The sequence below is a fragment of the Notolabrus celidotus genome, chromosome 9, assembly GCF_009762535.1.
Source record: "Notolabrus celidotus isolate fNotCel1 chromosome 9, fNotCel1.pri, whole genome shotgun sequence".
Taxonomy (NCBI): Eukaryota; Metazoa; Chordata; class Actinopteri; order Labriformes; family Labridae; genus Notolabrus; species Notolabrus celidotus.
Genome location: NC_048280.1, coordinates 181,707 through 205,381, shown reverse-complemented (window position 1 = coordinate 205,381; position 23,675 = coordinate 181,707). Strand labels below are relative to the sequence as shown.

Sequence of the window (23,675 nt, the reverse complement as noted above, 5' to 3'; positions counted from 1 at the left end):
GTTTATCCATCAGAGCAATAAGTGAAGAATAAAGACAGTGAAGGGAACCTGCTGTTAATGAAGGTGTTTAAAAGTTTATAAATAATATACATACAATCAGAGATTGGACCTTTTTGTCTAATTGTGATGGGTCTTGTTTTTGTACTTTATAATTTAATTTCTGTAGAACTCTGCTCCATGTTGAGAATATAAATAAAGCCTTTTAAATGATGCACATTTCATATAATGTATGTTTTTTACATTAGTAATTCATTTTACATATAATTTTACATTATTTTAGGTAATACAGTCATTCAAACAAGAAAAAATCTGAGGAGCCACTTGGGAGTCGAAAGAGCCGGCTCTTTGTAGTGAGCCGAGCCAAAAGAACCGGCTCTCTAAAAAGAGCCGGAATTCCCATCACTAATAGATTCGTATCAGCCTGTTGCGGTGGATTTAACATTGGATTTAAAATTTTAAACCTGAGAAAGCATGCTGAGGTCTGTAGCTAACAAACGTATTTTATTCCCTATGAACATTTGAAACAAAGCGGTCTGTTCTTTTTGTAACTTGGTTTCTGTTTTTATTCCATGGAATCATTTTTATAGATTTGAAATCATGTTTTCTGAATAAACAGAATGTACACTGTGCATTCAGAAAATACTTTATTATAATATATTATATATGAAGAGTTCATTGGCAAAAACAGATACCTCACTTTTAAAAAATGTAAAAAGTGTTTCATAAAATATATTTTTTGTATTACTAGCTTTAGGTATTATCAATCAATTAAAGTTGGGTGGCTTTGGCTAAGTCAAAATGACATTACTAATTAGTGGTATCTTAAAAATGTAACTTTATTAAAAATCTATATTAAAAAGAAATATGTTTTTTGAAAATGTATAAAAACGGAGATATCTGTTTTTGCAAATGAACTCTTCATATATTGTAAAATAGAATAATACAAAATAAAGACAAATCTATTCATGTGGAATAAATGTGACATTAGATTGTAAGATGTTTCAAAAGAATAGTAGTTTAGCCTTGCAGTTCCACCTCCTACCACCAGAGGGCGCTGTGGGCGCTGTGTACTGAAGCGTCTCTGTCGTCACTTCCGGGTTTGAAACGAAATGGGTGGCGCCAAAGCTTGACAACAAAGCGGCTTTAACGGACAGACAGCGACCAGGTCAACAAAACCTCCTTTAGACTGAGTTCACCTCCTCAGACATGTTCCTGAAGGACTGAAGGAGAGGCGGAGAGTTTAATATTTAATTCAAGAGTTTAAAATATTCACTTTGGAGCTGTTACTGATGACGACATGACTTCAAAGACGGATCAACTCCTCATAGTAGTCTCCATCCTCGAAGGTAAGAGGTCTGAGAGGAGGATTAAACCCTCATTAAAACCTGATTAACTGAACAAAGATGGCTTCTAAAGATAGAGACAACACATTAGATATCACAGAGAGAGAGAGTATGTGTTGTTTTTACTCATACAGAAGCAGTTAGAGATGAACCTGCTGCTCTGAGGAGCTAACGGTTACCTGTCACTCCTGTCACAGGTACACATTAGATCTGTCTCTGTCATTAATGACATGTTTAACACACTTAATTTAACACAGAGAGATGCTCCTACAGGTTTAAAGTACACTAAGTTTGGTTGTTTGGTGTTTTAATAGTTAAATATTCTCCTTTATGAAGTTTTCAGATTTAATAATGTTTTTTAAATCTATAAAATGTGTCCTTAAGAGTCTCTGACCATCTAGTCCAGATTTTTATAAGTCAAAGTGAAGTATTTTTGAACCCCTATCTAGTCCAGTGTCATCTTTATTAAAAAAAAAAAATGAAGTTAAAATTATTTTTATTCCAATTTTCACTCTTAAAAAAGGCAAACACATCTAAATGTTTGATTAATCAGTCTCAGGTTTTTCTAGGGTTGTGGAGTCCAGATTAGAACAGGTCATCATGTACTGGACTTTTTTTTTTAAGCATTCTTTTTATTGATTTTCACATAAAAACAATAACTCAGGACATCTTAACATACTTTTTGCATAGTTGGTCTAATAGTTACATCCAGCATTCATCAGTCCAGCATAGTACAGTTATAATAGACAAGTGTCTTCATTATAAATTACACTTAATATTTAGAAGATTCAGAGGTTTCTCCCACGCTCTTTTAAAAAGATGAACTCTTCCTCCAATACAGTATCTCAACTTCTCCAAAGTGACAACATCAGATATCAGAGAGACTTCCACAATATAATAGATGGAGATTCATCTCCCACCCACTTTGTCATTATAGCCTTCCTTGCCAACATTAAAAGAAATTGAATTATTTCGTTCTGTGTCCTCAAAGAGTCTGGTACACTTCCAAGTAGGCCCCAAAGTGGAGTAGGAGGCAGATTTTGCCCAATCACCGTACTCATTTCTCCACATACTGCCCTCCAGAATAACTGAATCTCTTCACACTCCCAGAGACCGGGTATTCTAGCTCCAGTATTTGTTTTGCACTGTAAACTTACTGTGAATATATGGAGAGATATAAACATTATGTAATATATTGTATTGCAATTCTCTATATCTGTTGCATATTGAAATCCTGGAGGGCAGCTTCAGAGCTCCCCCCATGTCTCTTCATCTATTGTCACATTTAGGAGTCTACACCATCATCAATCAATCAATCTTTATTTGTATCGCGCCAAATCACAACAAACGTTATTTCAAGACTCTTTCACAAACATAGGAGGTCTAGACCACTCTATGTCAAATTATGAACAGAGACCCAACACCAAGACAGGATCAGACTCAGTCTGACCCCACCTTAATCCACCATGAGCATTGCACATCGCAGTATTTAGCTAGTTACAGTGGAGAGGAAAAACTTCCTTTAACAGGCAGAAACCTCGAGCAGGACCAGACTCATGTTAGACAGCCATCATGCCTCGACCGAGTTGGGTCTGGAAAGACAGATAGAGGGGAGTAAGAGAGAGAGGGTGATAGTGATGAGACGAGTCGTAGAAGCTGTTGCCGCTGGAGTCCAGCACGTCCGTATCAGCTGGAGTCCAGATCGTCCACAGCAGGAGGACGTCTATGGCAGCTCAGAGGAATCTACGAGACAATGGAGCTCAGGGACTCCAGAAAGGTCTATGGTTAGTAACTTTAATGGGACAGGCAGAGTTAAAGTAAGTGATGAAGGGGTTGGGGGGAAGAGGGTGAGCTAGGATCCCAGTGTGTCAGTGTGCCAGTTCCCCCGGCAGTCTAGGCCTATAGCAGCATAACTAAGACCTGGTCCAAGCCTGATCCAGCTCTAACTATAAGCTTTATCAAAAAGGAAAGTTTGAAGCCTACTCTTAAAAGTGGAGAGGGTGTCTGCCTCCCGGACCCTGACTGGTAGATGATTCCAAAGGAGAGGGGCCTGATAACTGAAGGCTCTACCTCCCATACTACTTTTAGAGACTTTAGGTACGATGAGCAGGCCTGCATGTTGGGAGCGTAGTGGTCTAGAGGGGGGATTTGGGCACTATGTGTCTGATTTTTAAGAGCTTTGTAGGTTAAAAGAAGGATTTTAAATTCTATTCTACATTTTATGGGGGAGCCAGTGTAGAGAAGCTAACACTGGAGAGATGATGATGTTCTCAGTGGTGCAGATGTACTGGAGTTTGATCTGGAACTGGTCTTATGTGAAGATTCAGATCTTTAAAAAGCAGCAGAATCTCCCTTTATTATTTTATTTATTTATTTATGGTTTATTTGATTTTTTTTTGCATGCACACGAGTTAAACCGTAGTCCCTAAATATGTTTGCAATAATTCTTTTTAAATATTATTTTTATTGTTATTTTAATCTGAATAAACACCTTCAGATGTATCATCCCATAATGATAATAATTTTATTTGTAAAGCACTTTTCAAAAATCAAGTGTTTTATTCGTAATATCACACACGTCAGGATAAATAAATAAAACATATTTTGAAAGATATAAAATTCCAAGAAAAGAACTCTAAAGGAATTCAATATTTTAAGTTGTATTTCTTAAAACTACAAATCAAATAAAATTCAGATAAACTCAGGAAAGGCTCTATGGTAAAAGTTTATATCATTATTTTCTGTTTTCTGATGATTAGATTTTTCTGTTTTCACAAATGAAGCTTGTTGTTGTTGGGCGGGGTAAGGACAGACATTTCTCCCTACAGACTGTTACATTTCTTAACATCTTAAGACACTTTTATATTATATTAAAGGTTGTTTTGTGAATGCGTGAACACTTTCAGCCCAGATTTTCTCAATCCCTGCAAAACCTCTTTCTTTGTTGTTGTATTTTTTACAACTAAAATAAAGTTGCACGAAACTGAAACTGAAACTAAAACTTCAAAACAACCTTCAGGGTTCAGATGGGGTTAGAACTACACCTCAAAACAACCTCAGTAAAGAGGGAACAACAAGAAGCATCTGGAGCTCACCTGCTCCCCATTCTTCAGGTGAAGAAATGTTCTTTCTTGCTCTCAGTCAGCGGTGAATCTGAGCTTTTCCCCCGAGTGTCAAATACAGATGAGCAAATATACACTCTGGCATTTCAGGTGATTTTACCCACATGCCTCCATTAAAACATGACTTTAAATTTACCTGTAGTTTAAAAAAAGTAGTCACAGTTCTGAAGACGACCTGCAGATCTGTTTCTAACTTACTGTGGGAGTCAAACCTGATCATTTATCCTCCTGACACTGTGAAGAATGACTTCCTAAACTTCTCTGCAAACATATAAAGCTGATCCATTTTCCGTCCACAGGTCGTCACTTCCCAAAGATCCCCCGCCTCAGTCTGGTGGTGCAGGCGAGCTTCGATGGCGAGCATTTAGCCACGGACCCGGTGGAGCACCGAGAGCAGCCGCAGTTCAGCACCGAGCTGGCGTGGGAGCTGGACCGCCGGACGCTGCACCAACACAGGTCGGTCTGTGAGAGTCTGAATGCTCTCAGGAGGACTTTCTGTCACAAACTGATGTTTTTAGACGCTTCATGAATAAAAAATGATCCCAAAAGAGACGCAGACGGATCATTCATCAGTGTTTGATTTAGTTAGAAGATGGATTTAGAAGGTTTTAAAGATTTACTCTCACTTTCTTCTGTCTTGTCTCTGATGCTGCCGCTCTCCTCTCAGGCTGCAGAGAACTCCCATCAAGCTTCAGTGTTTCACGGTCGACTCTGTGAGCAAGAAGAGAGAGAACATCGGCTACATCGTCCTCGACCTGCGATCTGTGCAGGAGGTCAGACAGGTAAACTCCTCCTCCTCCTCCTCCTCCTCGTGTCTCCATGAGATCAGTGTTCAGAGATACTCACGCTCTGTCTCGGTGTTTCAGGAGCCTCGCTGGTTTCCTCTGCTCAGCAGTAAATACACCAAACAGAGACCAGCGCTGCTGCTCAGCATGCAGCTGGAGAACGACACTAAGGCCTCTGAACCGTCTCCTGATAGGTTCAAAGCAAAGAAAGCCCCGCCCCGACATGGTCAGCTCCTGCTTTACTTTCCTTTCAGGATGTTGATGCGCTGAAACTTTAAAAATCTCACTCTGAGTCCTCTCCTGCTGCAGGCTCTCCTTCAGTGGCTGAGCTCCTCCCAGAGCAGCTGGAGGCCACACTGATCCCAGACCAGGGTCACCATCAGGTCGGGCCCGCAGATCTGTGCACCGACATGTTCGTCCTCTCCGTCACCGTGGCCTTCGCTACGAAACTAGAGCAGGTACGTGGCGCCACATTCAGAGGTTTGAAGGTGTGAAATAAAAACAGATATCTTCCCTTCAATGACAATCCGACCTTCCTGTCCCTCAGTTGATCCCCAGCACGATGAAACTGTCATCAGAGGGCTCAGAGTTCTTCTTCTACTACTCCTTACTCGGGAACGACATCACCAGCGAGCCTTTCAGCAACCTGCTGAGCCCTGACTTTGAGCCTGAGCGCGCCTCTGTGCGCATCCGCAGCAGCAAACAGATCCTGCAGACCTTCCTGTCTCAGCAGCCCGGTTTAGAGGTGAGAGTCTGCTGCACACGTCTCTCTTCTGTTTGTGTCATCATGGTCTGACCCTGTGCCTCCTCCTCCTCCTCAGATCCACCTGTGCTGTGGGAATCACTCTCTGGGAAGCACCGACGTCTCCCTCTCCGCTCTGTCGGGTGTTTCTGTCGATCTGGAGAACAAGGCGGCGACGGTGGAGGGAGCGTTTATCCTCACACCTCCTAAACGGATCAAGCAGACTCTCCCGGCTCTGCCTGCTGAGCTGCAGCCGACGGTCGGCGTCGCTGTGACTCTGAGGAGGGAGGAGGTCAAAGCTCAGGTACACGCTCCTATTACCACTCACTGAAACTTAGACTGCTGCATGAGGACGGACGTTAACGTGCTCGGACTTGATGCACGAAGGTCTGGGTGTGTTTGTGATTCACTCTGTCCTTCCTCCAGTCTTTACAGAGTAAAGCCAAACATGCAGTCCAGACCAACCCTCCTCCTCCAGCTGAACAGAGCTCCTCTCCAGTCAGAGAACCTTCTCCTCCTCCCCCTCCTGCTCCTCTTCCTCCTCCGTCCTCTCACACAGAAAGTGAAGCAGAGAGTCTGCTGGAGGAGCTTCAACGCGGCGCAGAGCGGGCAGGACTCGCAGGTGAGGCTGAAAACACAGAACTTTAAACACACACACACACACACGAGTTAAAGTCAGACTCATACTGATGAAGAGGAGTTAAAGTGTATTATATGTCCGTGTGTGTGTGTGCAGCTGCAGATCTGGAGGTTCCCGTGCAGCAGAGTGAAGCCGCGGCAGAAGGCGGAGCTTCATCCGTCAGCGTCTCTGCTCCCAAAGTGTCCATCCCCTCCTCCGCCCATCACTACTGCTTCTCCCTGGACCTCCGCAGCCTCGGGAACCTCAGCCTGACGCATCCCATCAGTGCTACTCTCAGGTAAACTTCACCTTCACTTAGTCAGAGGAGTGTTTCATGCATAACAGGAAGAAATAACAGAGCATATATTCTTGAATTTACAAAAGTTACAGCAGCCTTGAACCAAAGAAATGCAGGCTGGGACAAAAAAAAGTCATGCATCAAGATAAAATGTGCAAAATGAACCATAAAGCTGTAAAACAAAGTGTTTTTATCATCCTGTTTAGTCTGGATCACTTTAAAGGGTGGTAAACTTGAGTGTCCAGAGATGCGTGTGAATGTAGTAACCAACAATGACCACAAGGTGGCAGGAGCTGCATGCACACTCCTTCAAAAGACTCCTTTGGAACACTCCTTCAAAATAAAAGCTTTGTGAGGAAGCAAACACTTTATTCAGTCAGACTTCTGAAAGATTTAATCCGGACGTGTTACAGAAAATGTTGAGTTTGCATGAAGAGTTTAATTTGAATCAGAATGACAAAAGCACAAAGGGAATTATCTAAACAGGTATGTGAGCTCTCAGCCTGCTGCACCTCCTCCAGTCCTCATAAGCGTTTCGCCCGGTGATCTAGAACGTCCCGTGGTGGCGGGGCAGTGAACGGGGGACTTCTCCCTGACTCTCCCTGCAGCTCACTTCATCAGGAGTCTTTCACTCCCCTCACCATCCTCACCATCTCTCCCTCCTCAGATAACTCTGGTCTTTCAGATCAGCTCAGGTTTTAGCAGCCACAGCAGTAGGTCTCGGACGAATCCACGTCCACAAAGTAGACCTCCATATTCCCACCGCTTTTCCTGGGACCCTCATCCAGCTCAGCGTACTTCAGCTTCTTCCTTTCATGGGCTGCCTCCTCTCTGGCCTCAGTGAGGTGCTGAAGATCTCCTCAGGAGTGTTGAGCTTCCTGCAGAGGTGCACCTCCACCTCTCCCTCCAGACCTGTGTCAGGAGGGAGAGGTGCTGGAGGAGTCTGAGTTTGTTCCTGTCTGATGTTTTGGTGTGTTTCTCGTGTTGCAGATATTCGTATCCGTTCTTCGGCAGCGCGGCTCCCATCATGACCAACCCTCCCGTGGAGCTGCAGAGGAACGCCGAGGTGTCTCTGCCTCAGTCGTACTGCGCCTTCGACTTCGCCGCTCTGCCTCAACAGCTACAGGACACCTTCCTCAGGTACACACACACACACACACACACACACGAACACACTTTAGAGACAGCCTTAAACAATCTGTCTGTAAAACCATTTGTGTCCAGCAGAGGGTGCAACAGGACTGTGTGTTCTGAGTCCATGAGCCTGTGTTAATGTGTGTGTGTGTGTGTGTGTGTGTTGTAGAGTTCCTCTCCTGGTGGAGGCGTGGCACAGAGACGCCACCAGCAGAGACCAGCTGATCGGACGAGCCTCCATCCAGCTGTCTCACCTGCTGAGCGCTGAGAGGAGCCGACTCCTCGCGTCCTCAGGAGAGGAGGGCTGGAGGCAGACCCACCAGGACCGGGTCGCCGTGGTCCGAGCTCAGGGGTGAGGAAACAACACGGACTCTCAAACTCACCTGATCTGATCTGATGTGATTGATCGTTTTATTCACTGACGTGTGTTTTCATCCTGCAGCTCGGGGGAGAAGGTGGCCGAGCTGAGCTACGAGGCGACTCTGGAGGACCTGGGGCGGATCAAAGCCAGAGAGGTCGTCGTCTCCGAGTCTTCACAGGTGAGAGACGAGCTCCATCCCTAAATGTCTTGGTCTTGACTCTGTCTAGAATCCTTAATGTCTTGGTCTTGACTCGGTCTAGATCCCTAAATGTCTTGGTCTTGACTCTGTCTTGATCCCTAAATGTTTGGTCTTGAATCAGTCTGGAATCCTTAATGTCTTGGTCTTGACTCGGTCTAGATCCCTTAATGTCTTGGTCTTGACTCGGTCTAGAATCCTTAATGTCTTGGTCTTGACTCGGTCTTGATCCCTAAATGTCTTGGTCTTGACTTGGTTTAGATCCCTAAATATCTTGGTCTTGACTTGGTCTAGATCCCTAAATGTCTTGGTCTTGAATCAGTCTAGATCCCTAAATGTCTTGGTCTTGACTTGGTCTAGATCCCTAAATGTCTTGGTCTTGACTCGGTCTAGAATCCTAAATGTCTTGGTCTTGATCCCTAAATGTCTTGGTCTTGACTTGGTCTTGATCCCTAAATGTCTTGGTCTTGACTTGGTCTTGATCCCTAAATGTCTTGGTCTTGACTTGGTCTAGATCCCTAAATGTCTTGGTCTTGACTTGGTCTTGATCCCTAAATGTCTTGGTCTTGACTTGGTCTAGATCCCTAAATGTCTTGGTCTTGACTTGATCTAGATCCCTAAATGTCTTGGTCTTGACTTGGTCTTGATCCCTAAATGTCTTGGTCGTGACTTGATCTAGATCCCTAAATGTCTTGGTCTTGACTTGGTCTTGATTCCTAAATGTCTTGGTCTTGACTTGATCTAGATCCCTAAATGTCTTGGTCTTGACTTGATCTAGATCCCTAAATGTCTTGGTCTTGACTTGGTCTTGATCCCTAAATGTCTTGGTCTTGACTTGATCTAGATCCCTAAATGTCTTGGTCTTGACTCGGTCTAGAATCCTAAATGTCTTGGTCTAGAATCCTAAATGTCTTGGTCTTGATCCCTAAATGTCTTGGTCTTGACTCGGTCTAGAATCCTAAATGTCTTTGTCCTGTCCCGGTCTAGATCCCTAAATGTCTTGGTCTTGACTCGGTCTAGATCCCTAAATGTCTTGGTCTCGGTCTCAGTTAATGTGGTCTTGATCACAACCCTACCTTTCCCTCCCGTTCATAACGTGGATATCTTCTGTCTCCAGAATGAACCTGTAGTCCCCGCACAGCCGCCCTCTCACCCCGCTGGTCCCACCCTGAACCCCGCGGCTCCATCGGCCCCCAGAGACACCCTGGAGTACCGCACGGCCCTGGAGCTGGAGCTGTGGAAGGAGGAGCAGGAGGACCTCTTCGATCATCAGGTGAGCCCAGGACAGAAACACAGGAACAGCTTCAGGTATGGATAAAGTTTCAGTCTTTGTATTTATTAATGTTTGTGTTTCAGATGAGGAAGAAGGAGCTGAGCCACATGCAGGCTCTGGCGGAGGAGTGGAGGAGGAGAGACCGAGAGAGGGAAGCCGTGGTGAAGAAGAAGGTGGAGAGTTTGTTCACACACACTCAGGAGAAACTGTGAATTTAAGGAGCTCATTATTTCTCCTCTTCTCTGTCGCAGGAGGTGGAGTACAACGTGTTGGAGGAGCAGCTTCAGAAGACTCTGTGTGATCTGGAGAAGAGGGAGAAGCAGCTGGCGGAGGCCGAGCTGGAGGTCAGACTCAAACGCTTCACTGAGAGTTTATTAATGACGCCGCCGGAGGGTTTAAATGTTGGGCGTCAGCTTGAATGAGTGAATCCAACTTTTAGGTTTAAAACACATCTTTGGAGTTTGGTTGTTAAGTTTGGGGGCTTTTTGACGCACATTTAAACACTGCTGTGAAAAAACGCAGAAGAGAAACTTTCAGAACAACTAAAAACACACAAAAAAAAACACACTTTCCTCCTTTTATTGAGAGTAACGAGAGAAGAGAATATAAGCTTCAGTCGAGTGTTTGAATCCTTGTGTCTCTGGTTTGTGTTCAGACGCAGCGGCTGCAGAGAGAGCTGAGAGCCGAACACGATCTGACCCAGAGAGAGCTGCAGGAGAGCAGCAGGAGGCTGCAGCAGGACTGTGACCACCGGGTGGCGCTGGAGAGAGACAAAGCCAGACTGATGGAGGAGGAGAGAGGCCGGCTGCTGCAGCAGGTAGACGCAGAGAGAGAGAGAGGACTTTTGTCTCTATACGTTTATAATATAACTCTTATTTAACTCTGAAGTGTGTGTGTGTGTGTGTGTGCGTGTGTGTGTGTGTGTGTGTGTCTCAGATTGCAGACGGGGAGAGTCGTTACAAGCAGCTGGAGAAAGAGTTCCAGCTCTACAGAGAACAGCAGAACGTCCGGCCTGAGTTCAGACTGCAGTCGGAGGTCAACCTGCTCACCTTGGAGAAGGTAACCTAGGTGAACCTGTTTCATCACCATGGTAACAAGTCACCTCTTACTCCAGCTTAACCTTAGACTTCTGATGGTTCAGGTGGAGCTGGAGAGGAAGCTGGAGTCCACCACAAAGTCCAAGCTGCACTACAAGCAGCAGTGGGGACGCGCCCTGAAGGAGCTCGCCAGGTTCAAACAGGTACAGAGTTTACACGCTCTCTTTTTCAACACCTCTCCCAAAGATCTGATCGTCCCTCATTATAATCAAATGATTTAACATCATGATCAGTATTTTTTTATTATCACAAATAGTTCATAAATATTTCTCCTTTAATTTATCATATAATAAAAATAGATAATAAATAAAACATGTTTTTATTTAAAGTCGAAAGGCTCAAAAAAGATTCAGCTTTGACTCACAGAGAACAAAAAAGTCCTTAAAATATGAAATATTTGAAAAGCTGAAACCTTTGAATTTATTATGATTCAAATTAAATTCATTAAAATGTTAAATAAAAGGGAGTGAACACAACTTGAAGTGTAAAGCTAACATAAAAACATAACATACAATTAAAAAAATCAACTATCAAGAAGAAGAAATTGGAAAATGTATATTAAAAATATAAAACACAATTTTAAAAAATATAAAAAGATTTTTCCAACAAAAAATCTGATATTTTCAAGAAAATGATCACACTTGAGTATATTAAAATCACATAATAACAAAAAATAAAAATCACAGATTTACTTAAAATCATGTGTTAACCTTAAAATCAGATCACAAAGAAAACAAGCAAAATAAACAAATAAATCAAAATAACAGAGTTATAATTATAAAAGTAATAATAATAATTACAATAATAATAATAGTACTTGTGATAGTAATAATAAAAACCATAATAATATTATAACAATAATATTAATAGTAATAATAATGATTCAAATAATACACTTCAAATAACAATAACTGTGGTAATGATGGTAATAACAACAATGATAATAAAACACATATTAATAATAATATTTATTACAACAATAATAACATAATAGTGTTTATAGCAATACTAATGTAGTAATAATAATATTACTAATAACAACGATCACAATACAGATAATAAAAGTTTTTATGATAAAAATTATATTAACATTTTATAGAGCACTTTTCAAAAAACAAGTTACAAAGTGATTTACATGGGCAGCAAAAAAAAACAGGCAGGTCATAAAATCACATTAAGGGAAGATCAAGAAATAAAACTTTTTTTAAAAAACACAACATTTCTTTAAAAGAGCTTTAAAGGAATTTAATTCTTTAAAACAAATTTTAAATGGTTAAACTCAAGAAGAAAATACGTTTGTGTAAAATCAGGAAAGGCTTTGTGATGAAAGTTTATTTTAAGAAGAGATTTAAAGCGATCACTGATAAGTTTCAGAGGCTCCTCTGTTCCCTTCACAAAACTAAGATTTTAAAATAAACAATTCTCAAATTATTTTAAACATTAAATCATAAAAACTAAAGAAAAATTTGAAATTTACTGAATTAAACTCAAAAGTTTTCAAGAAAACAAAAGAACAGAAAAAGATCAGCGGAGGGAGAGAAGTGTTTTAACATCAGAGCCAAATATTTATCACACACACACACACATGCACACACACACACACACACACACACACACAAAGCTAATGTAAACACACACCATGAGCGTATCTCATAAAGTAATAACTGTTACTGACGTTAAGCAGCTGGAGAACACGACACACGTTCTTCCTCTCTTCTTCTTCTTCCCTTATTTTTTCCTCTCCTTCATTCCTCCCTTGTCTCCTTGTTCACTCACTCCTCACATCTCTCCTTTTCTTCCTAGATTCTTGTTTGACATCTATCTGTCTTTGTCCCTGATTTTGCCCGTTCTCTGTTTCACTCCTGTCTTTTCCACGCTCTCTCTCTCTCTTTCCTTCCTTCCTCTTTCTCACTTTTAAGTCCTTCCTCACCTCCTTTCCTCTCTCCTTCTTCTTCCCTTAGTTTTTGTTCTGTCCTTTTTCCTCTTCTTTATTCCTCCCTTGTCTCCTTGTTCACTCACTTCTTACATCTCTCCTTTTTCTTCCTAGATTCTTGTTTGACATCTCTCCATCTGTTTGTCCCTGATTTTACTCCTGTCTTTTCCACGCTCTCTCTTTCCTTCCTTCCTCTTTCTCACTTTTAAGTCCTTCCTCATCTCCTTTCCTCTCTTCTTCTTCTTCCCTTAGTTTTTGCTCTGTCCATTTTCCTCTCCTTCATTCCTTCTGTCTCCTCGTTCACTCACTTCTCACATCTCTCCTTTTTCTTCCTAGATTCTTGTTTGACATCTCTCCGTCTGTTTGTCACTGATTTTGCCTGTTCTCTTTTTCACTCCTGTCTTTTCCACGCTCTCTCTCTTTCCTTCCTTCCTCTTTCTCACTTTTAAGTCCTTCCTCATCTCCTTTCCTCTCTTCTTCTTCTTCCCTTAGTTTTTGCTCTGTCCATTTTCCTCTCCTTTATTCCTCCCTCACATCTCTCCTTTTCTTCCTAGATTCTTGTTTGACATCTATCTGTCTTTGTCCCTGATTTTGCCCGTTCTCTGTTTCACTCCTGTCTTTTCCACGCTCTCTCTCTCTCTTTCCTTCCTTCCTCTTTCTCACTTTTAAGTCCTTCCTCACCTCCTTTCCTCTCTCCTTCTTCTTCCCTTAGTTTTTGCTCTGTCCTTTTTCCTCTTCTTTATTCCTCCCTTGTCTCCTTGTTCACTCACTTCTCACATCTCTCCTTTTTCTTCCTAGATTCTTGTTTGACATCTCTCCATCTGTTTGTCCCTGATTTTACTCCTGTCTTTTCCACGCTCTCTCTTTCCTTCCTTCCTCTTTCTCACTTTTAAGTCCTTCCTCATCTCCTTTCCTCTCTTCTTCTTCTTCCCTTAGTTTTTGCTCTGTCCATTTTCCTCTCCTTCATTCCTTCCTTGTCTCCTCGTTCACTCACTTCTCACATCTCTCCTTTTTCTTCCTAGATTCTTGTTTGACATCTCTCCGTCTGTTTGTCACTGATTTTGCCTGTTCTCTTTTTCACTCCTGTCTTTTCCAGGCTCTCTCTTTCCTTTCTTCCTCTTTCTCACTTTTAAGTCCTTCCTCATCTCCTTTCCTCTCTTCTTCTTCTTCCCTTAGTTTTTGCTCTGTCCATTTTCCTCTCCTTTATTCCTCCCTTGTCTCCTCGTTCACTCACTTCTCACATCTCTCCTTTTTCTTCCTAGACTCTTGTTTGACATCTCTCCATTTGTTTGTCCCTGATTTTACTCCTGTCTTTTCCAAGCTCTCTCTCTTTCCTTCCTTCCTCTTTCTCACTTTTAATTCCTTCCTCACCTCCTTTCCTCTCTTCCTACCTCTTCTTTCCTCCGTCTTGTCCTTTGTTGATTGTTTTCAGTCTCTCTCCTCCTCTCCTCTTCCCTCTCTCCGTCTCTCTTAGTGCCCCATCATTGTAAAGAAAACAGCTGTGATTTATTCGCTCTGAGGGGGTTTGTCTGCGAGTGTCGCCCCCCGCCTATTAATCATCCCCTGGATTGTGTTGAGCAACGAGCTAGCCAGGCGCTAACTGCTCCGACGTCTCACTCTCGCTTTTTTATGAAACGTCAGGCGAGTGTTTACACGAGCGTCCGTCTCGGCGCTCTGCGGGTTTTAAAGTCGGCGCTTGTTTGGTTTCTCTCGGCCTCTCCTCGCCTCTTTATTCTCTCCTCTCAGCGCCTCGCTCGGCGTGCTGTTTAGCTCGAGTCGGATCATAAAAATTCTTGTCTGAGGAATAATGTGCTTTTCATCCCGGGAGGTGGAGGCAGAGCGAGAATGGATGTCCACATCAGAGAGCCGGCCTCGCTCTTTTCTACTCATAATATTGGGACAAGGAGCGTAAGCTGCTCCTTTCAAAGACAAAATATTGAGACAGAGAGATTAAAGTCCAGAGTGAGGAGCTGAATCTGCTGTTTTTAAAGCCGGGCGGCTAAATGTGGCTCTGGAACTTAACTTTGTGATTTCAACAGGTTGTAAAGAAGGAGGGAAATAACTCAGGACATATTTATGTCTGTAAGTCCAACAATAACACCAGTCATGAGCTGAAGTTTACCAAAGCAGAGATCCTTAAATGTCTCCTGTACAGGTGTCATAAGCTGCACATTTATCTCCTCTATCATCAATCAGGAGGAATCAAGAGCAACAGATGTTTACAAGTGACCAAACTCTAATTCTTAAACACACTTCATCAAAATACACACACTTAAAAAATACAGGGAAAGAAAACCAACAGGAATATGAAGTAAAAACACTGAACACATGAAACATGTGCAGCATTTAGCAAGTTACCTTTAACAGGCAGAAACCTCCAGCAGGACCAGACTCATGTTAGACACACATCTGCTGAGACCGTGTTGGAGAGAGGGATAGAGGGAGATGAAGAGAGAGAGAGATGATAGTGGAGAGACGGATAGTAGTAGTTGTAGCAGCTGGAGTCTGGACCACGTCCACAGCAGCAGAGATCCAGAGGAACCTACGAGACAAGGGAGCTCAGGGACTCGAGAACCAGGTCTAAGAAAAGAGAGAAGAGAGGGAGACCAGAAGAAAGAAAAAGAGGAGAAGAAATGGTGAAGGAAGGACAGAAGGAAAGGACGGGGTAAGAAAAGAAGACATAAAGGATGAAGAAACATGGAAAGAAGAAAGAGAGAAAGAGAAAAAGAAAGAAAGAAGGGAGGAATAAAAGAGAGAAGGAAAGAAGGCAGGAATAAAAGAAAGAAAGGAAAAAGAAAGAAAGCAAAGAAAAAGGAATAAATGAAAGAAAGAAAAAAACGAAAGAGAAAGGAATTAAAGGAAAAAGGAATAAAAGAAAAAGAAAGAAAGGAATAAAAGAAAGGAGGATTTAAAAAAAAAGTAAAGAAAGGACAAAGGAAAGAAAAGGGAATGAAAGAAAGGATGAATAACAGACCCCAAAAAGGAATCTACAGCAGAGATCCAGAGGAACCTACGAGACAAGGGAGCTCAGGGACTCCAGAAAGGTCTATGGTTAGTAACTTTAATGGGACAGGAAGAGTTAAAGTGAGAGACAGGCAGAGAGAGGAGAGAGAGGGAAAGACAGGATCCCAGTGTGTCAGTCTAAGCCTATAGCAGTCTGAGCTATAGCAGTCTGAGCCTATAGCAGTCTGAGTCTATAGCAGTCTGAGCCTATAGCAGTCTGAGTCTATAACAGTCTGAGTCTATAGCAGTCTGAGTCTATAGCAGTCTGAGCCTATAGCAGTCTGAGTCTATAGCAGTCTGAGTCTATAACAGTCTGAGTCTATAGCAGTCTGAGTCTATAGCAGTCTGAGCCTATAGCCGTCTGAGCCTACATCAGTGTAAGCCTATAGCAGTCTGAGCCTACATCAGTGTAAGCCTATAGCAGTCTGAGTCTATAGGAGTCTGAGTCTATAGCAGTCTGAGTCTATAACAGTCTGAGTCTATAACAGTCTGAGTCTATAACAGTCTAAGCCTAAAGCAGTCTGAGTCTATTGCAGTCTGAGTCTATAACAGTCTGAGTCTATAGCAGTCTAAGCCTAAAGCAGTCTGAGTCTATAGCAGTCTGAGTCTATAGCAGTCTGAGTCTATAGCAGTCTGAGTCTATAACAGTCTGACTCTATAGCAGTCTGAGTCTATAGCAGTCTGACTCTATAGCAGTCTGAGTCTATAACAGTCTGAGCCTATAGCAGTCTGAGCCTATAGCAGTCTGAGCCTATAGCAGTCTGAGTCTATAACAGTCTGAGCCTATAGCAGTCTGAGTCTATAACAGTCTGAGCCTATAGCAGTCTGAGCCTATAGCAGTCTGAGTCTATAACACAGTGATGGAGTTTTGCATTGATCCATCAAACCTTGAGGCCTCAGCGCACAAGATGAGTCCATGTCATCTTTACACGTCAGAGTCTAGGACCTGATCCTGTACCTGGGGGAGCTGCAGTTAGCGGGACATTTAAGGTTAAAATTCAACAAAAGAAAAGTTGTTTTTAAATTTGGAACAATTTCTCAAACTTACAAAATACGATGTAAGTTAAAAAATGTCTTTGTAAGAGAAGTGAAGAAGTCTGTGAGAGGATTCAGTCCATGTTGAGCTTCCAGTGTTCCCCTTCAGTTCACCTCCATGGTGTCCTGGTTTCAGACGTGTCCTGGTTTCAGACGTGTCCTGGTTTCAGACGTGTCCTGGTTTCAGACGTGTCCTGGTTCCAGACGTCTCCTCGTTGCTTAATCAGTCCGATAAAAACACCCACGCTGTCAGAGTCGGGCTTCAGGTCCCCGAGGAGCCGTCCAGACTGAAACTGTCGTCTCTCACGAAGCTGTTTGTGTAAAACTGTCCGTCACGCGGCAGAAAGAACTCGTTGTCTGGGGGAACGTCGGTGTTACTGGTCTCTGTGGAGAACGTCTGATGGTTCCCACTGCTCACTCATTCCTGGAATATTCTGGAGCTCCAGACGGGGAGGGTCCGGGCGATCTCATGGAGTATCACTCTTAAGTTACAAACAACAGTTTTTATTATCAGAGCCTCTGAGACAGACAGAGAGGAGGAAATCACAAACTTTAAAACTTTGTCTTTAATAACTTGACGTAAAGGTCTCTCATGTTCGGCCTTCAAGCTGCATTCTCTTTAACGGCCAGCAGGGGGCGACTCAAGTGGTGGCTTCAAATTCTGATTGTATTAAAGTCTATGAAAAGGAGCCTCTATCCTCACTTTCCAGAGACGTTATGGACTCAAATTTCTAAATTAAGGTCCCGTTTAAAGTTAAATACAGAATTAAGCAGAGTCTTTTTTTTCATTGCTACAGAGAAGGTCTCAAACTTGAGGCTTCAAAACAAGCGGGGACCTCTAGTGTTAAAAATCAAGATGCAGTTCCTCGAGGTGCCACTAAAGGCTGGCTCACTCTAACGTGTTTACAGCCTCGCACTAGAACAGTTTTGGTCTTGGAGTAGATTGTGTAAATCAGGCCAGTGACTTATGGAGAAAAAAAGTAACTGCACTACACCACCAGACCAGTAGAGGGCAGTAACACAAAGAGGAATGTCATTCATCACAGATGACACCATAGAAGCAGACGGACAGGCAGGTATCATTCTGAGCAACACAACAGTTAGCCTGTTAGCATGAAGAGACTCAGCTGGTCTGTTTTAGATGGTGCTATATTTCATCACAGATGGATTCACTGAATCAACACGTGAGAGGAGATAAGCGCGAGCAGCAAAGACGTTTCAACACGCCTTTAAAATCCTTTGACACTACACCACCAGACCAGCAGAGGGCAGTAAAACAAAGACGAATGCCATTCATCACAGATGGAAAAAACAATGCCTGTGAATGGTTTTTGGAAAAAAAATTGAAAAAAAAATTTTGACAAATTTTTTTCTTGACAAAGATAATTTGAAAAAAAACATTTTGACAAAAATAATTAAAAAAATTTTTTTTGACAAAAATAATTTGAATTTTTTTTTTTTGACAAAAATAATTTGAAGAAATATTTTTGACAAAAAAAAATTAAATAAAAATTTTCACAAAAAAAAATTTGAAAAAGAAAATTGACCCGGAGCCTGTAGAAAAATACATTTTCTTCAAATTTGAAATTGTGCTCCAAAACATGGAAAAAGCAAAGAATGAATCAACACGTGAGAGGAGATAAGCGCGAGTAGCAAAGACGTTTCAACACGGCTTTGAAATCCTTCTGAACTCAAAAAGCCGTGATCGCAGAGATCGGCCGGTGTTTTGGTTTAAACAGCGAACCTGTTAACTGGAGACTCTCAGCCAGATGCATCCCTCATAAACGTCTTTAGACCATCATTAAATATCTGATGAGGATATTTTGAAATCTTAATAAAAACTAAACTAGTTTGCATTCCCAGGAACTCCCTCTGTGTTTCAACAGCTGTGTAAACTCCACAAACACTGACACGTTCAGCTGAAGGTCTCCACTTTACAGGGTCACTTTTAAAACCGGAACACCGGGAGGAGAGACGCATTCACGGTGGGCTGAGAGAAGACTACTGTTACAAGCTGCTAAATCAAGAGAATCACAGCTTCTTCTTTTGAAAAGTACACACACATACAAAAAAGATAGAACAAATAAAAACTAATGAAAGAAAGAGAAATCAAGAGAATCACAGATGTGTGTGATGTTATTGTGGACGGAGGGAGGAATAAAATCACTGAGGTTAATCTACCAATCAGACACGTTCAGCATTGCAGGCCCCACCCTCTGAAAGTCCTGGGACCTTTGAAAAGTACTACCCCCCTAGCAGGGGCTTTTTAGGGGGGAGATTATCTACCCCTGAACTAAATTTAGACCCTGGGTCCACCGGTCATGGGGTAAAGTTCCTCCGGTCGAAAAACGCCTTCATAAAAACAACCTTCCAAGTTATTTGCTAATAGAGAACGCCAAAGAAAGCTAATGTTTTGCCACAGTGTCAACAGGCAGAGTTGTAATGTGTTGTTTTTGAGATTTAAACTCAGAGTGTAACACGGCGGAGGTAATGAGTGATTACAGCAGTGTGGTGTTTGGAGCAGACGAGGGTTCACTATCTCAGGTAAACATTCTCCTCCTGTCGCTCTTATCTCCATTATCATTCTAAAAACCTGACACAGAGGCCTGAAAACACTGATCCCAACCCTCCAAACACAACGCTCACTGCACTGCTGGAGAGTTTTTAACCCTGTGTGGAGAGAGAGCTGGTTTTATCTTGTGTGCTGGAGTTATTATCTCATCATAACAGAGTCTGTAAGTAGAGACGGATAAATGAGAGCGGTCAGGAGAGGGTTGGATTTGTAAAACAGAGGCTGTAGGAGTCGCTCAGTCAGTCTCTCTGAAACGATGTCTATAACTCTCTTTACATCAGAGCAGGAACTCCCTCAGGTGTGGAGCTACCTCAGTCTGTCAGCTCTTCACACTAAACAGAACTTTCATATTTCCATATTTCCCCGCGACTCCAGCTGTTTCGGGGAAACTCGTTTTTCTCTAATGTGAGCCCCCTGGCCGGTCCCTGCTCCCTGTCATGGTTTATCCATCACGTCCCCCCGAAAAACCTCGTGGAGAGTCTGAGAAAAACTCCCCCTGAACTCCCCCAGGTGGAGAGCGGGCTCCCAAAACTTCATGTGAGCCGGGAAGAAGGCGTCCGGGAGTGAGCAATGATGAAAGTGTTTGTGCGAGACGTCCTCCCACAGCTGGTGACCTCTGAAAGTGGAGGAGAGTAATGGAGGGAAGACGGGGGAGGAGAAGTCAATCTGTGGTCAGGCTTCCAAAAGAGTCAGCCCCCGACCGTCTCAGACTTCCACCCGGTCCGTTTGGACTTCCTCTCAGTCAGGACGTTAGCATGCATCGTTAAATTGCGCTACGGTTACAGCTCCATTAGGGAACTGCTGTCTTTGTCCAAGTTCAGAAGCACAGAACAAGAACCGACTCTCAGACCTTCTTCTGGTTCTTCTGTTACGTCACCAAAACAATCCACAGGCTACCAAGAAGCTAACTGGCTGTTGAACGGTGACAAAATCATGGACAACTTCGCCGTTTCATCCTACTTCTTCTTCTGAAGGCTTTCTTCGACCAGAGGAACTTTACCCCTGAACTACGTGGATTTCAACCGGTGGACCCAGGGTCTAAATTTAGTTCAGGGGTAGATAATCTCCCCCCTAAAAACCCCCTGCTAGGGGGGTAGTACTTTTCAAAGGTCCCGGGAGAAGAAGCTGTGATTCTCTTGATTTAGCAGCTTGTAACAGTAGTCTTCTCTCAGCCCACCGTGAATGCGTCTCTCCTCCCGGTGTTCCGGTTTTAAAAGTGACCCTGTAAACTGGAGACCTTCAGCTGAACGTGTCAGTGTTTGTGGAGTTTACACAGCTGTTGAAACACAGAGGGAGTTCCTGGGAATGCAAACTAGTTTAGTTTTTATTAAGATTTCAAAATATCCTCATCAGATATTTAATGATGGTCTAAAGACGTTTATGAGGGATGCATCCGGCTGAGAGTCTCCACTTAACACGGTCGCTGTTTAAACCAAAACACTGGCCGATCTCTGCATTTATGCTGTTTGTCTTCCTGGTTGAAGCCCGGCGTACGAACTCTGGAGCATGCTCAGAACGCTTTGGCGAGTTTGGGGCTGATTCAGGTGTAAACATGACAGAGAAAATCAATCCCCAACTGGGGTCTGACATCCAGTAATCAAACTTTCGTCCGACTAGCGTGTTTGGAAGGTTATTTAAAGTCCAGATTTAGTTTAATTGATTTCGTTAGCATCATACGAATCCTTGAGATCGTCTATTTTAACATCCTTCAGTCTGAAGTTGTCTCATCTTCCTCTACTGTCTCTGAACTGAGCTGAGCTGTATTTATATCAAGCGGCGACCTTCTGTTCATCAGAAATGAAACCAATGTAGAATTGCCGAAAACTGCAGTTCCTCAAGTGGCCACTAGAGGCTGGCCTCAAAAGCCCCAGAGGCCACATACACACCCATTCTAATAAAAAACCATCGTCACATGATTATTCTTACAAACTCCTTAGGATTTTTGCATAATTGGGGGCGTGGCTAATGTGACTGACAGGCGGGCTCCACTGTAGCTGTTAGCGAGGACGTCACTTCTCACTCTTTAGCTCAGCTGCTCTCCGTGATGATGTTAGCTTTAGCTGCTCAGAGCTTCATGACGTAACTCTCAAATATCTTCTGCTGCCGGAGAGTTTTTGTAGCTTTTCTCTCCCCCCTTCCTCCCCCCTCTCTCCCCCGGTGAGGCCTCGGTATCACCTCGTCCTCTAATTGTTTCAGGACTCGGCCTCAGATTGTCCTTGGCAGCGGCCACCAGAGAAAATGTTTAGCATGTTTGTTTTTGTAGTAATTAGCCTTTAAACGGCCTGTAATACAGACTGCTAATGGTCCACAGAGAGCCGGGCCTGTGTCAACACACCGCCCCTCTGCAAGTGTGTGTGTGTGTGTGTGTGTGTGTGTGTGTGTGTGTGTGTGTGTGTGTGTGTGTGTGTGTGTGTGTGTGTGTGTGTGTGTGAGAATGATGTGTTCATGAGAGATTGTGTGTGTGTTTTTTCTGTTAGGAGGTGAGGTGATCAGGCGTGTGAAAATGGAAGCTTTCAGTGTGTGTGTGTGTGTGTGTGTGTGTGTGTGTGTGTGTGTGTGTGTGTTAAAGTGTGTGTGTGTGAGCAGGGCAGTAATGTGAAAATGTTAGTTTTCCCATCCAGAATCAGCCGGCTGCTCGTTCTGCTCTGTGTCACCCAAACACACACACACACACACACACACACACCACACACACACACACACACAGATCCCAGGTTCTCTGCCCACCTTCCCGCTGCTGGGACGATGTCGGCTTGTTGGTCGGTAAATCATTATTTTTTTAACCTTTTAAAAAATAATTGGGGTCTTTGTAGGACAGTCTCTGTAGGACGGTCTCTTAAGGATAGTCTCTGTAGGACGGTCTCTTAAGGATAGTCTCTGTAGGACAGTCTCTGTAGGACGGTCTCTTAAGGATAGTCTCTGTAGGACAGTCTCTGTAGGACGGTCTCTTAAGGACAGTCTCTGTAGGACGGTCTCTTAAGGATAGTCTCTGTAGGACAGTCTCTGTAGGACGGTCTCTTAAGGATAGTCTCTGTAGGACAGTCTCTGTAGGACGGTCTCTTAAGGATAGTCTCTGGAGGACAGTCTCTGTAGGACGGTCTCTTAAGGATAGTCTCTGTAGGACGGTCTCTTTAGGACGGTCTCTGCAGGATGGTCTTTCTGTGACTTTTTTTGTAGGACGGTCTCTTTAGGATTGTCTCTGTTGGATGGTCTCTGTAAAACGATCTCTTTGAATGGTCTCTTTAGGACGGTCTCTTAAGGATGGTCTCTGTTGGGTCGTCTCTGTAGGAAGGTCTCTTTAGGACAGTCTGTAGGACTTTCTCTGTTGGATAGTCTATGTAGGACTTTCTTAGTAGGACGGTCTCTGTAGGATGGTCTCTTAAGGATGGTCTCTTAAGTATGGTCTCTTTAGGATGGTCTCTTTAGGATGGTCTCTGTTGGACGGTCTCTGTAAGACGGTCTCTGTAAGACGGTCTCTGTAGGATGGTCTCTGTTGGACGGTCTCTGTAAGACGGTCTCTGTAGGATGGTCTCTGTTGGACGGTCTCTGTAAGACGGTCTCTGTAGGATGGTCTCTGTTGGACGGTCTCTGTAAGACGGTCTCTGTAAGACGGTCTCTGTAGGACGGTCTCTGTAGGATGGTCTCTGTTGGACGGTCTCTGTAGGATGGTCTCTGTTGGGCGGTCTCTGTAAGACGGTCTCTGTAGGATGGTCTCTGTAGGAAGGTCTCTGTTGGACGGTCTCTGTAAGACGGTCTCTGTAGGATGGTCTCTGTAGGATGGTCTCTGTTGGACGGTCTCTGTAAGACGGTCTCTGTAGGATGGTCTCTGTTGGACGGTCTCTGTAAGACGGTCTCTGTAGACCTTGTTGTAGATGCGTTTCCTCAGAATAGTCTCACTGCAGCCAGATGGAGCAGTCTACTGGATCAGACCCAGACCCTCCTCACCCTGGTCTGGGTCCATCCCATGTTCTGTCAGGGTCTGGGTCCTGAGGTTCCCAGCAGCAGGTTGTTACATGTAAAGTGTAAACCTTTAAATTGAATCAGATTTGATTTATAATCCCAGATTAGTGTTTTTGTTTTCCCTCCTCCGTCTGTTTCCTTGATTTATGACGCCGCAGCTGCTCGCCAGCAGACGGAGAGCAGATTGGTATTCTGGGTATTT

The 23,675-nt window shown here is 43.3% G+C and overlaps 1 protein-coding gene across 1 annotated transcript; it reads left to right on the top strand.

The window, feature by feature from the left end:
• Positions 1 to 1,093: 1,093 nt before the first annotated feature.
• LOC117818532 (centrosomal protein of 120 kDa) lies at positions 1,094 to 20,080 on the top strand. Its single transcript, XM_034691469.1, has 19 exons — positions 1,094 to 1,346; positions 4,765 to 4,921; positions 5,133 to 5,247; positions 5,332 to 5,476; positions 5,560 to 5,708; positions 5,798 to 5,995; positions 6,072 to 6,296; positions 6,419 to 6,614; positions 6,729 to 6,909; positions 7,900 to 8,049; positions 8,213 to 8,395; positions 8,486 to 8,582; positions 9,718 to 9,873; positions 9,957 to 10,046; positions 10,125 to 10,217; positions 10,529 to 10,690; positions 10,810 to 10,932; positions 11,015 to 11,113; positions 19,889 to 20,080. The coding sequence occupies exons 1-19, from the start codon at positions 1,298 to 1,300 to the stop codon at positions 20,078 to 20,080; spliced, it is 2,760 nt and encodes a 919-aa protein (XP_034547360.1). The 5' UTR covers positions 1,094 to 1,297.
• Positions 20,081 to 23,675: the final 3,595 nt, after the last annotated feature.